The sequence below is a fragment of the Anomaloglossus baeobatrachus genome, chromosome 5 (assembly GCF_048569485.1).
Source record: "Anomaloglossus baeobatrachus isolate aAnoBae1 chromosome 5, aAnoBae1.hap1, whole genome shotgun sequence".
NCBI classification, from domain to species: Eukaryota; Metazoa; Chordata; class Amphibia; order Anura; family Aromobatidae; genus Anomaloglossus; species Anomaloglossus baeobatrachus.
The window spans coordinates 517,777,522-517,790,915 of NC_134357.1; the positions used below are offsets into that span (position 1 = coordinate 517,777,522).

General features: G+C 50.0%; 1 protein-coding gene across 1 annotated transcript in view; it reads left to right on the top strand.

Annotated features, from left to right (window-relative positions):
- The window catches only part of LOC142312869 (uncharacterized), a 288,408-nt gene that overhangs the window by 207,682 nt on the left and 67,332 nt on the right, over positions 1-13,394 (top strand). The window contains 6 exon segments of the mRNA XM_075351855.1: positions 10,520-10,669; positions 10,799-10,978; positions 11,060-11,183; positions 11,267-11,290; positions 11,293-11,363; positions 12,479-12,573. Coding sequence (XP_075207970.1) covers positions 10,520-10,669; positions 10,799-10,978; positions 11,060-11,183; positions 11,267-11,290; positions 11,293-11,363; positions 12,479-12,573 — 644 coding nt within the window.

A 13,394-nucleotide genomic window follows, 5' to 3' on the forward strand; every position in this document is an offset into this window, starting at 1 on the left:
CGGCTAGGTGTGAGCTTGACATGGTCCAGAGCGACCAACTCCAGCGGTTGATGGGTAATGATTGGTCGTAGAGGGGCCTTCTGGCTGGCTTCGTCCCTTCTTCTCAGTGTACAGGGACCACACTCTCGGCACCAGGCCTCTACAGACTCCCGCATCCCACTCCAGTAGAACCGCTCTCTCAACAGCATCTCCAGCTTCTTCCACCCAAAGTGCCCGGCACCATCATGGTAAGCTTGTAGAACTTTGGGCACATTAGCCTGAGGAACCACCAGCTGGCGAACCTTCTCATGAGTCTTCAGGTTGATCAGCTCCCGATACAGTTTCCCTTGGTGCAGGTACAGACGGGCTCGTTCTTTCCACAGCCGCTGGGCCTCAGAGGGAGCTGCAGGGTCCATTCCGGAGGAGCCCTGCTCAATCATGGTCTTGACCAGCTGGACGGCAGGCGCCTGGTCTTGAGCTTCTTGCCATCTCTGACTGGGTAGTGGGTCCAGGTTCACCTGTTGCTGTTTGACGTATAGTTTGTCGACCGGTGGCCGATGGAACGTGGGCAACTCGATTTCTTCGAGGTCATCATCTCCCGACCCCCCATCCAGCAGGTGGGGCATCCGGGACAACTCGTCCGCGTTGATGTTCTTGCGGCCGGCTCGGTACTTGATAGTGAAGTCATAGTTAGACAGCCTAGCCACCCACCGTTGCCCTAGAGCGCCCAGCTTGGCCGTGTCCAGATGGGTTAACGGATTGTTATCCGTATAGGCAGTGAACTTTGCTGCCGCGAGGTAATGTCGAAACCTCTCGGTGATTGCCCACACCAGGGCTAGGAACTCAAGCTTGAAGGAGCTGTAATTTTCGGGGTTCCTTTCCGTGGGTCGGAGTTTTCTGCTGGCGTAGGCGATCACTTTTTCTTTCCCGTCCTGTACCTGGGACAAGACTGCCCCCAGGCCCACATTGCTGGCATCGGTGTAGAAGACGAATGGGAGGGTGTAGTCGGGGTATGCCAGGATTTCCTCTCCTGTCAAGGCTGTCTTCAGCTGGTGAAAGGACTCTTCATGCTTTTCTTCCCACACAAACGGGAGTCCAGGGACTCTGCCACCCTTGGTCTGTCCCACGAGGAGATCTTGCATAGGTGCGGCCATCTTAGTGTACCCCTTGATGAAGCGGCGATAATAGCCCACCAGGCCCAGGAACTGTCTCACCTCTCTCACTGTGGTCGGCCTCGGCCAGTCCTGGATAGCAGTGATCTTCTCGGGATCTGGGGCGATACCTTCTGCGCTCACCACGTGTCCGAGGTACTGTACCCTAGGCTTCAGTAGATGGCACTTGGAGGGCCTCAGCTTCATCCCATACTTGGCAAGGGACTCGAACACTTCAGCCAGGTGCTCTAGGTGCGCCTCGTACGTCTGGGAGTATACGATCACATCATCTAGATACAGCAAGACAGTTTCAAAATTGAGGTGTCAGAGACAGAATTCCATGAGCCGTTGAAAGGTCCCGGGGGCGTTACACAGCCCAAACGGCATACTGTTAAACTCGCAGAGTCCCATGGGAGTGGCAAACGCAGTCTTCTCGCGGTCCTCAGGTGCGACCGCCACCTGCCAGTATCCACTGGTAAGGTCAAGGGTAGAGAAGAAGTTAGCAGTTTTCAGCGCAGCTAGCAACTCTTTGATACGGGGGAGAGGATAGGCATCTTTATGCGTTATCTGGTTGATCTTCCGGTAATCCACACACATTCTCATGGTGCCATCCTTCTTCTTCACCAGTACCAGTGGAGCTGCCCAGGGACTACAACTATCCCGAATGACCCCTGCCTCCTTCATGTTCCTCAACATGTCCTTGGCGCATTGATAGTGTGCTGGCGGGATGGGCCGATACCTTTCTTTAATAGGTGGGTGTATGCCTGTATGGATGTGGTGGTGAACCCCTTTAATCCTCCCGAAATCTAATGGGTGCTTGCTGAAAACCTGTTCATACTCCTGTATCACCCTGTATACCCCCTCTTTGTGATGCGTGGGTGTAGCTTCTTAGCCTACATGCAGTTCCTGGCACCACTACTCTAACTGTTTGGGGGGTATATAGTTACTGGCACGGGGTGCAGAGGCAGGAGGGGCGGCTTCATGAATGGTGTGAGGGTCTAGGGTAAGCAGCTTGGCAAGGGTAGCGTAACGGGGAAGCCTAACTTCTTCCCGCAGTTCAGCACTCTCCCCTTTTTGACGTCAACCACCCCTCTGATCGCCATCATCGTGGGCCAGTGCTCAGAAGGCGTGGGCTCCACCATCGCCGGGTAGTCGCGCCCCTGGGGGCCTACTGCTGCCCTGCACCAAATCATCATCTCGCTTCTGGGTGGCACCACCAAGGGGGCCACATCCATCACCCTTACTCCATCAATCTCTCCACCTGTCGAATTCACTTGTTGGCGATGTAGGAGGGCCCGGATCTCACGCTGCACTGCCCTCTGTCGGCCTCCTCCTGCAGTGGCGGCCAACTTCTGCAACAAACTCAGCACCTCACTCATACAATTCTCCATCACATTAGTCCCTAGAATTACTTTTGGGTTATGGTCACTGGGTTCATTCAGCACCACAATCATTCCTTGGTGTTTTAGCTCCGCACGTCCCACCGTCAGGGCCACTTGTTTATATCCCACCTGGGTCAGAGGGAGTCCATTGGCCGCGACAAGGGTCAGGCTATCATCAGGGGGGGCAAGTTCACCATTACCCCAATACTGCTGGTACAGTGTATAGGGCATAGTGGTTACCTGTGTTCCAGTGTCCAATAGGGCCATAAGCGGGATGCCGTCCACTGCCAGAGGAATGATGGGGCGAGCTCCAACGTACCGGTCTCGCCAATCAGGGGGGCCATTGGAATCTACTCCTGAGGATTGGCCCTTGGCCCCAGGGGTTGCTCGTTTAACGGACATCGACAGGAGTAGTGGCCAGGCTTGTTGCACCTGTAACAAATAGGAGGCCCATACCGCAAGTCATTGGTCCTTCTCCGCTGCATCCAGGGGACGTCCTCCGGACTGTTGGCGAGCTGGATCTTCCCTGGGGGCTTGGCTCTCGTTGGAAGCTGGAGTACGGCGAGGATCTTGGCTAGGTCTCCATCCATGCAGCGGACCTGGGCAGCCAGCTCCTCCATCATCCTGACGGGCGCTGCAGGGACCGATAGAGCCGGGAGAGGAGGTGCCACCGAGATGGGAGCGGTTTCAGCCGGCCATGGGGCCGCCTCAGGAACGTCTGGTGTTTGGGCTTGCAGGGCCTTGATGGGGGTGTTCCAGGGCCCACAGCCGTAGCTGCTTGCGGTCTTCTGTGGACCCCAGCCCTTCCAGAAATTGTTCTACTAGCATCTTATTGCTGTCCACATCGTTAATAGTGTCCACCCGCTTCAGCGCACGGAGGGCTGTTTGCAAGCGCAAGGCATAGTCTCTTATATTGTCCGCAGGCCGCTGTCGGCACTGATAAAACTGCATCCGCAATTCCGCTTCTCAAAAGCGGTCTGGAGTTTCTCAAGAATAGTAGTCACTGAGGCCGCGTCGGTCCAGGTCTCCGCCTCCTGCTCAGCCGCACCAGTTAGCTGCCCTAATACTACCACCACCCATTGCCTGCCAGTCAGGGCACACAAATCGAGGACCGGGCTAATCTTTTTACGGAACGCCTGCAAAGCATCAGGCTTCCCATCGTATTGCGGTAGCCAGGCAGCACCAGGCACATAGGGCAGGGAGATCGGCATTACCTGGGCGACCGCTGGACCCGCGGCCTCCCCCACTCTTGCGGCCGGAGCAAGGGCTGCCCCATTTCCGTCTGCGGGCGCCGCTGCGGCTGCGAAAACCACTCCTCCAACGGCTCCGTCGGGCGCAGACATCTTATTCCTGCCCCTCCTTGGTTCTTTCTAGCACTTCCTTCTTCTGGGGGCGGGGACTCACTTTCGCGCCTTCCCTGCTCAGGGAAGACCCTCGAGCGGGAAATCTTCACGCCAAAGATGGCGGAACTTCAAATTTTTCGGCCGGACGCCGCCGGCGGGGACTGCAAGGCACACTTTTACCGGTAGGTAGATTGGTTCTATCCTGTTCGTGACGCCAAGTTGTCGCGGGCGGAGGGGCCGCGCTCGCTACGCTCGTGTCCGCGGCTGCTGCTCGGTGGCTCGAGCGGTGGGCTGGACCCGGGGACTCAAGCAGCGCTCCTTGCCCACGAGTGAAAAGGGGGTGGTTTGTTTTGGGAGATAGTTTGTGACGCCACCCATGGGTCGTGGTGATAAAGGGCACCACCGCTGCTGGTAACTGGGATCCCGGGAGCGATGGTAGGGAGCAGCTAGGATGTTGTCCCCTCCGTGGGTAGGGGTTGGTGATCCCGGAGCCTGGTGGCGGTACGGGGAGGCAGGATGGCTGGGTGCAGGGTTGCAGGGGCGGCGCGGCGCGGTGCCGGATGGCACTGTGGTACTCACTCAGGCACAAATTCACAGAGTCTCTGGTAAACCAAACGGCTGGATGGACGGGTCCCGCAGCCGGCTGCAGTGTCTTTGCTCTCCCCGGACAGGTTGATGGTGGCTGTCTTTTCCTGCACCTGTGTAGAATGTATTGACTCCGATGGTTTCCCAACGGTAGTCCGCTCCCCGGCGTATATGTACCAGAGGAGCCCGTTTTGTCCGCAGGCGCTGGCCCTTGGATCTCTAGCCTATGGCGGTGGCTGTGTATCCTCACGGTGTGGACTGTTGCCTTTTGTCGGGTCTTGGGTGTTAGGAAACCCCTGGGGTTCCGGTCACTCTCGGATTTGACCATTGTCGGCGGCTCCAAGCCTAGGCAGGGTCCGATGGCCCTGCCTTTGTGCTTGATGCAAATCTGCTCCCCGGCTTGGTACCGGCGGGCCACCGCCCGTCCTCGGTCCTACGGTTTTGCAGACTTGCACCACCTCCTGCAGACGGCCACCACTGTCTGCCAACCTTGCTGACAGTGCCTGGGCTCCTACCCAGACACTAACCGTTTCTCTCCTCTCACTTTCAACTCTCAAACGAATCTACTCCACTTGAACTCCAAACTCTAACTAACTGCTTTTCCCGCCTCCAGGCCTGTGAACTCCTCGGTGGGTGGGGCCAACTGCCTGGCTCCGCCCCACCTGGTGTGGCCATCAGACCCTGGAGGGAGGCAACAAGGGTTTTGTTTGACTGATGTAGACTATCCAGGGGAGGGTGTGCGTGTGATGTTATGTTTGTGGCTACCTGGCTAGTCCAGGGCGCCACACTATTATATTAGCAAACACTGAGGAAACCTAGTGACATCCAAAAAGTGTCTGTTGGACTCCATTAGTGTCCCACTGGTGCCAAGCAATTTCCAGCACCTCTGCATTGCACCCTCAAGCTCATTTTTACTAAGCTATTATAATAGCAAACACTGAGGAAACTTAGTGGCATCCTAAAAGTGTCTGTTGGACTCCATTAGTGTCCCACTGGTGCCAAGCAATTTCCAGCACCTCTGCATTGCACCTTCAAGCTCATGTTTACTAAGCCATTATAATAGCAAACTGTGCAGCCAGTTTAAGGGCCATAGTTGCATTGTCAGGGATAGTCAGTGTTCTTTCTTCTGCTGTCAATAAAGCTAGACCACCTCTGCAATCTACATCACCTCTCAATTTTTACTACCACATTTTAAGTGGACAATCTTGTCGCTATCAAAATGAGTGGCAAAATGACAGATGCTTGTGGAAAGGGGAACAGGCATGTTGTAAAAGGAAAAAAGTTTTTGTCCGTGGGGAAGGTTGCAAGCTACATTAATATCTGCTGAAGATAGGCCATCTTCCAGCAAAAGTAAGATGTCTACTACTTTCCGTGGACAATCCGATGTGCTCCCTTTTTTACGGACCCGAACAACTGGAACAAAGGTAGATGATGTACAAAAAAAGAACATGCTTGAATGGATCTCAAGTGCTCCAACAAGTGCCCTCTCCTCCACCTCAACTACTGCATCCAAAAAAAACCCAGTCCTCTGAGTTGTCATCCCAATCACACTTGCTTTCTCCCAGCTATCAAGTCTCCATCCGCCCTGCACAGTATGGTGGAACAGAGATGGCTGAGTCTGCAGAGCTGTTCAGTCACACTATAGCCTGGGAATCAGAGGTCTGCTCCCAAGCTACAGTGAGTACAGACCAGGAAATGGTCTGCAGTGATGCCCAGAACCTTTGTGATTCAGATTCAGGCCGTGATGACCAAGTTTCTGAGCATAATTTTGACCCTTATTCACAAACTGTAACACCTGTTGTTATAGACAATGAGGAACATACTGATGATGAGACGCAGATACCAGATTGGGATGACAACTTAAATATTCGGTCATGGCAGGAAGAGGCTCAGTCTGAGGGTAAGGGGAGTGCAAACATAACGCTTGATGAGGAAGTTCTAGATCCCACTTACTGTCAACCCACAGTCAGGCACTCGAGGAGGTCAACAGAGGCGGTGGAGGAGGATGCAACTGACGACGAAGTTACCTTGTGCCTTCCTGGACAGAGGAGGAGTACTGTTAGCACGTCTACAACTGCATCCTCAGCTACCACTCTGCCTCTGAGCACTAGTCGGGGTGGCTCAGCAGGTCGCATGTCCTCTAAGTCTTGCCTAGCCTGGTCCTTTTTTGACCTTGCAAAGGATCGCCCAAATCATGTGATCTGTAAAATTTGTCGGGAATCTGTTAGTAGAGGCAAAAACCTCAGCAGTTTGACAACTTCTTCCATGAATCGTCACATGAATAAATCATATGTCCCAGTGGGAAGCTCACCGTGCTGCAATGCGGCCTAGCGGAGCGGACCATCCACCGTCTGCCCCTTCCAGTGCATCCGCGCGCTCTTCATCTTCTAGGACTGTGGGGACAGCTGTCACACCTGATTTTCCACGCACACCTTTCACCACTGTAACCGCAACAGGCAGTTTGCTTGGTAGGTCGTCAGTTGGTTTGGAAGGGGAAACAAGTGCGTGTGTACAGCTCTCTCAGACATCGATAGCACCAACGTTGGATGAAGGCAACATCATGTCTACGCCTGCACTTTCCTCACAAACCTGCATTTTTCCAGGGACACCCTACTCACCACCATCTACCCACAGCAGCCAGATCCTCTGTCCCTCAGATGTGGACAAATAAAAGCCCATTTCCTGCGACCCATGACAAAGCTAAGAGGTTGACTTTATCCCTCTGTAAGCTCTTGGCTACCGAAATGCTGCCTTTCCGCCTGGTGGACACACAGGATTTTTGAGACCTTATGTCTGTCGCTGTGCCCCAGTACCAGATGCCCAGTCGCCACTACTTCTCTAAGAAAGGTGTGCCAACGCTACACCAGCATGTCGCACACAACATCACCGCTTCCTTGAGAAACTGTGTGTAAACAGGTGCATTTCACCACCGATACTTGGACCAGTAAGCATGGACAGGGACGTTACATGTCACTGACTGGGCAATGGGTAATTATGGTGATAGATGGTGAAGGGTCTGCTGCACAAGTTTTGCCATCCCCACGACTTGTGTGTCAATCCTTTGTCTGTCCAAGTTCCTCCACTGCTTCTGCCTCCTCAACCTCGTCTGGGTCCTCCACCTCCGCCCCAAGCCTGCGGTGGTCAGGCCACCAGCGTTGTAACTGCGCATAAGGAATCACGCGCCCCTCATTACTATGTTGGCAGCAGAGCGCAACAGCATCAGGCGGTCTTTATCTTGAAATGTCTTGGAAATAAGAGTCACACAGCGGCTGAGTTGTGGGCAGCTCTGGAGACTGAGTTTGGTAAATGGTTGTCTCCACTCAACCTGCAGCCTGGTAAGGCCGTGTGCGACAATGCTGCGAACCTGGGTGCGGCCCTTCACATGGGCAAGGGGACACACGTGCCTTGTATGGCTCACGTGTTGAACCTTGTTGTCCAGCAATTTTTAACACACTATCCCGGCCTAGATGGCTTTCTGAACAGGGCACGAAAATTGTCTGCTCACTTCCTCCGTTCAACCGCCGCAGCTGAGTGACTTGCATCGCTCCAGAAGTCTTTCGGCCTGCCGGTTCATCGCCTGAAATGCAATGTGCCGACACGCTGGAATTCTACTCTCTACATGTTACAGCGACTGTGGCAGCACCGCCGAGCCCTGGTGTAATACGTCATGACGTATAGCCTGGGACAACGAGATGCAGAGGTGGGGCAGATCACCCTGATGGAGTGGTCTCAGATCAAGGACCTATGCACCCTTCTGCACAGTTTCGACATGGCGACGAATATGTTTAGCACTGACAATGCCATTATCAGCATGACAATTCCAGTCATTTACTTGCTGGAGCACACGCTAAACACTATTCGGAGTCAGGCGGTGGGTCAACAGGAAGGGGAGGAACTACAGGAGGATTCATATGCGCAAGGGACAACAACATCACCAAGGTCCAGACGTTCATCATCACCAAGGCGGCAGGCATGGGACCATGGGGGACAGTGATCAACAAGGGCGCATGGTAGCAGGCGAAATGTTGAGGAAGGTGCAGGAGAATATGAAGAAATGGAGGACGAACTGTCCATGGACATGGAAGACTCAGCGGATGAGGGAGACCTTGGTCAAATTTCAGTTGAAAGAGGTTGGGGGAGATGTCAGAGGAAGAAAGAACGGTTAGCACCTCTATGCCACAAACACAGCGTGGACTTGGTCCGCATGGCTGCGCAAGACACATGAGCGCCTTCTTGCTGCACTACCTCCAACATGACCCTCGTATTGTCAAAATTAGAAGTGATGATGAGTACTGGCTTGCCACACTATTAGATCCCCGGTACAAGTCCAAATTTTGTGACATAATTCCAGCCATAGAAAGGGACACACGTATGCAGGAGTATCAGCAGAAGCTGTTACTCGATCTTAGCTCGGCTTTTCCACCAAACAACCGTGGTGCACGGAGTGAATCTCCCAGTTGTAACTTGACAAACATGGGACGATCTCGTCATCATCAACAGTCTAACCGTACCAGCAGCACCGTATCTGGTGCTGGTAACAGCAATTTTATTGAATCTTTTCATAATTTTTTTAGACCATCCTTTGCAAGGCCACCAGAGACAACAAGTCTGACACATAGTCAACGGCTGGAAAGGATGATACAGGAGTATCTCCAAATGAACATCGATGCCATGACTTTGCAAATGGAGCCTTGCTCATTTTGGGCTTCAAATCTTGAAAAATGGCCTGAGCTCTCCACTTACGCCTTGGAGATCTTGTCGTGTCCAGCTGCCAGCGTTGTCTCTGAACGTGTCTTCAGTGCTGCTGGGTGTGTGCTGACAGATAAGCGCACGCGTCTGTCCAGTGACAATGTGGATAGACTAAAGTTCATCAAAATGAACAAGTCATGGATCCACAAGGAATTTACTACCCCTGTGTCATCCTGGGGAGAGTAAATGCTTGTGGATTTGGTATGTGCTTGATGCAAATCTACCTGTGAAGTGTACAACTGGGGCACAAGTGCGGCCACTGAAGGGGTGTCTGTGTGACCCAATTTTTGGAAAAAAGGGAGACTCCGCTTGGAATAACCCTTGCTGTGTTTTTAAAAAGCAGCCTAGATGAACAAGTCATGGTTCAGCAAAGACTTAGCTACCTACCCCGGTGTCATCCTGGGGACGGTTAAGGGTGCCGTATTTTTGAATGTGCTTGATGCAAATCTACCTGTGAAGTGTACAACTGGGGCACAAGTGCTGTCACTGAAGGGGTGTCTGTGTGGCCCAATTTTTGGGAAAAAAGGGAGACTCCGCTTGGAGTAACCCTTGCTTGCAGTGTTTCTAAAAATGATCCAAGATGAACAGATCTGGGATCAGCAAAGACTTTGCTAGACCTTCCCCGGTGTCATCCGGGCGACAGCTAAGGCTGGCGTATTTTGGAATGTGCTTGATGCATATCAAAACATCCTTTTTACAACTAGGGCACAAGTGCTGCCACTGAAGTGGTGTCTGTGGGGCCCAATTTTTGGAAAAAGGGAGACTCCGCTTGGAGTAACCCTTGCTGTGTTTTTAAAAAGGAGCCAAGATGAACAAGTCATGGTTCAGCAAAGACTTTGCTACCTACCCCGGTGTCATCCTGGGGACGGTTAATATAAAATAAGATAAAAGTTATAAGATAAAAGTTAATATTGCTGAAAAAAAACCATAATAGATGTGTGGAGAGGCACATATTAGCAAGATTTATCAGAAAAAAAAATCAGTTTTGGTAACTGGATAACTTCTTTAATGGAAGATGAGAAGCATAATCAACTGGGAAGAAGAAACTGCTTGTTACTGTGTGTGGTCTAAAACATGTTTTATCAGTAGATAAATATGAATAAAAAACTTAGAATGTTGTATAATATTATAAATATTAAAGACCCTCACAACTCCTGTTCCAACACTGTCATCCTAGTAGTCCAGATGAACATGAAATCACTACAGCCAACTAGTGGCCTAAGCAGTTCTAGACTTTACAAGAAAATAGAATATAAGCATATAATATATATAATATATAATATAATATATAATATAAGCAGTTACACCTGCTTATTTTTTTCCACACCAGGTTTCTACTATATTTGATCCTTTCAGTGGAGATCTTCTATACAAGAGAATTTTCCTTATTGACCCATCAAAGATGGATATGGACAGGGACAAGATGGCAGAGAGGATATTACATCTTACCCTGGAGATCCTCTTGCGGCTTACTGGAGAGGTGAGAGATTTCGATGACGTCACAATAAATCATTCTTATCGATGGGAATAACAGATGAACAGAACTGGAGGGGTAAGGACTCTGGAAATGTCTGTAGTGAGATTTATTAATGCGTCTCTCCATAATCAGAATTATACTGTAGTGAAGATGACTTCTAGTGAGCGCTGTCAGGCCCTAGTGTCTGATGGATTGGGAAGACCCCCGAGCCCAATCACGGGGTCTCCACCTCACCCTTTGATACATGAAGACATCAATTACCAGAAGATCCTAGATCTCCCCTACAAGATGATTGAGCTGCTGTCTGGAGAGGTGACTTCTGGGAATGCTGGGACATTATACAGTAACGCTATGAAGAGATCGGATGGATGTTGTTATCATTGTATGCGTCAGGTTCCCTTAAGGTGTCAGGATGTCACCATCTATCTCTCCATGGAGGAGTGGGAGTATTTAGAAGGACACAAAGATCTGTACAAGGACATCATGATGGAGGTTCCCCAGCCTCTCACATCACCAGGTAATAAACAGGACTAAATACACACGGTCTATAATTATCTGTATATAAAGAATTAATTCAGTCCCTGTATGTGTTTCCTCCAGTTCTATCTAGTAAAAGGACAACACCGAGAGATGTCCCCGTCCTCTTGTTCCACAGGACTGTAAACAAGAAGATCCCGATGTTCCTCAGGATGATCAGGTAGATGGAGAGAAGTTGTCATGAAATCTTTCTATGATGTGAAGACAGCTGTGAAAGTTCAGTCTAGTATTACACACTGAATGGACAATTTATTAGAGACACCAGCCCTTTTGCGGTTGGAGCCTATCATGGAAATTAGGCCTGTCTGCTTTGAGTGCAGCATAAACGTAGGTGATTATTTTTTGTGAATCTTCATTAAAATGGAAAAATTGAGTGATTTGAGCTACTTTGAATGGCCATGATGATTGATGCTAGATTATTTAGTCAGTTTTTTTAAAACTGGACTTTTGCATGTAGTAGCGTCGAGAGCTATACTTACTCTTATGATTGAGAAAGAAACTCAAATTAAATGAGATCCTGTAAGTAACTTATGGAAAATATTTCAAGCATTTTTCCAATGAACATGTTGTACACAGTCATGCAAAATGCAGCTGAGTACAGAGCTGGTGTCCAATTATAGTGACTGAAAGCATTCATTGCTCCTAAGCATAGATGGGCTATAATAGCAGATGACTGGTTCCGGTGTCATTGTTGCCTGCAGTAAGCAGGAAATGAAAATTTTAGTTGGCAAAAGAGCGCTAAAATTCTATTACTGAGCGGTGAAAAAATGTTGCCTGGTCAGCTGAATCCAAATTTCTGTTGCACCTTGCCAATGTGAGGGTCAGAATTAGTCACAAGCAGCATCAATCCATGTGCCCTGCCTGTGTGTCAACAACATTGTATTTTCATGGGCCAATATTTTTGCGTAACTACTTCATTACCTAATGGAATATATAGCGTGATAAATTGCTGAGGTTCTAAAGACCAAAGGAGATTGAACATGCAAGTAGATGGGTCTGTCTAATTTAGTTGCCATTCAGTCTGGTGTTTTTTGTTTTTTATTTTTGTTTGTACTTAATGGAGATGCCAGTTATTATAAAGCTGATCATAGGCACTAAATATTGTATGTATCCTCTCACAATTTTCTAGTTATTGAGACTGCTTTTTAGAATTAGGAGCCGATTTTAGAGCTGGATTAATACAGGAGACCTACATCCATTAGATTTTTTTTCTGTTCTTGAAATCATCTTGCCAAAGTCTTTATATGAATATGACTTTTACGATATTTGTTTCAGGCTAAAGATGTGACCTATATTAATAATATAGAGACATATGTAAGGGGTGATGACCGTTGTAAAGAGGAGGTTCCTATGGATAACCACATAGGTGAGTAGTGACCACTTAATGCAGATAAGTCACAGATTCAATTTAGTCATTGATTCTACAATCATGTGTTGAATTTTGTTAAGGAATGTTAACATAGTTTGTTTCCACCTAAAGATTTAGCACGTAAAAAAAGAATACAAATTTGTTTACACAAATAGCACACTTTTGGGCTGTTGCAAAGGAAAAACTACGGTCTAAAGGCCCAGTCACACTAAACAACTTACCAGCGATCCCAACAACGATCCAACCTGATAGGGATCGCTGGTAAGTTGCTAGGAGGTTGCTGGTGAGATGTCACACTGCGACACTCCAGCGATCCCACCAGTAACCTGACCTGGCAGGGATCGCTGGAGCGTGGCTACACGAGTTGCTGGTGAGTTCACCAGCAACCAGTGTCCCAGCCCCCAGCCAGCAGCGCCGCGTGGAAGATGCTGCGCTTGGTAACTAAGGTAAATATCGGGTAACCAACCCGATATTTACCTTGGTTACCAGCGCACGCAGCTACACGTGCAGAGAGCAGGGAGCAGCGCACACCGCTTAGCGCTGGCTCCCTGCTCTCCTAATTACAGCACACATCGGGTTAATTACCCGATGTGTGCTGCAGCTACATGTGCACAGAGCAGGGAGCAGCGCACACCGCTTAGCGCTGGCTCCCTGCTCTCCTAGCTACAGTACACATGGGGTTCATTACCGATGTGTACTCTGCTACACGTGCAAGAAGCAGGAGCCGGCACTGACAGTGAGAGCGGAGGAGGCTGGTAACGAAGGTAAATATCGGGTAACCAAGGACAGGGCTTCTTGGTTACCCGATGTTTACCATGGTTA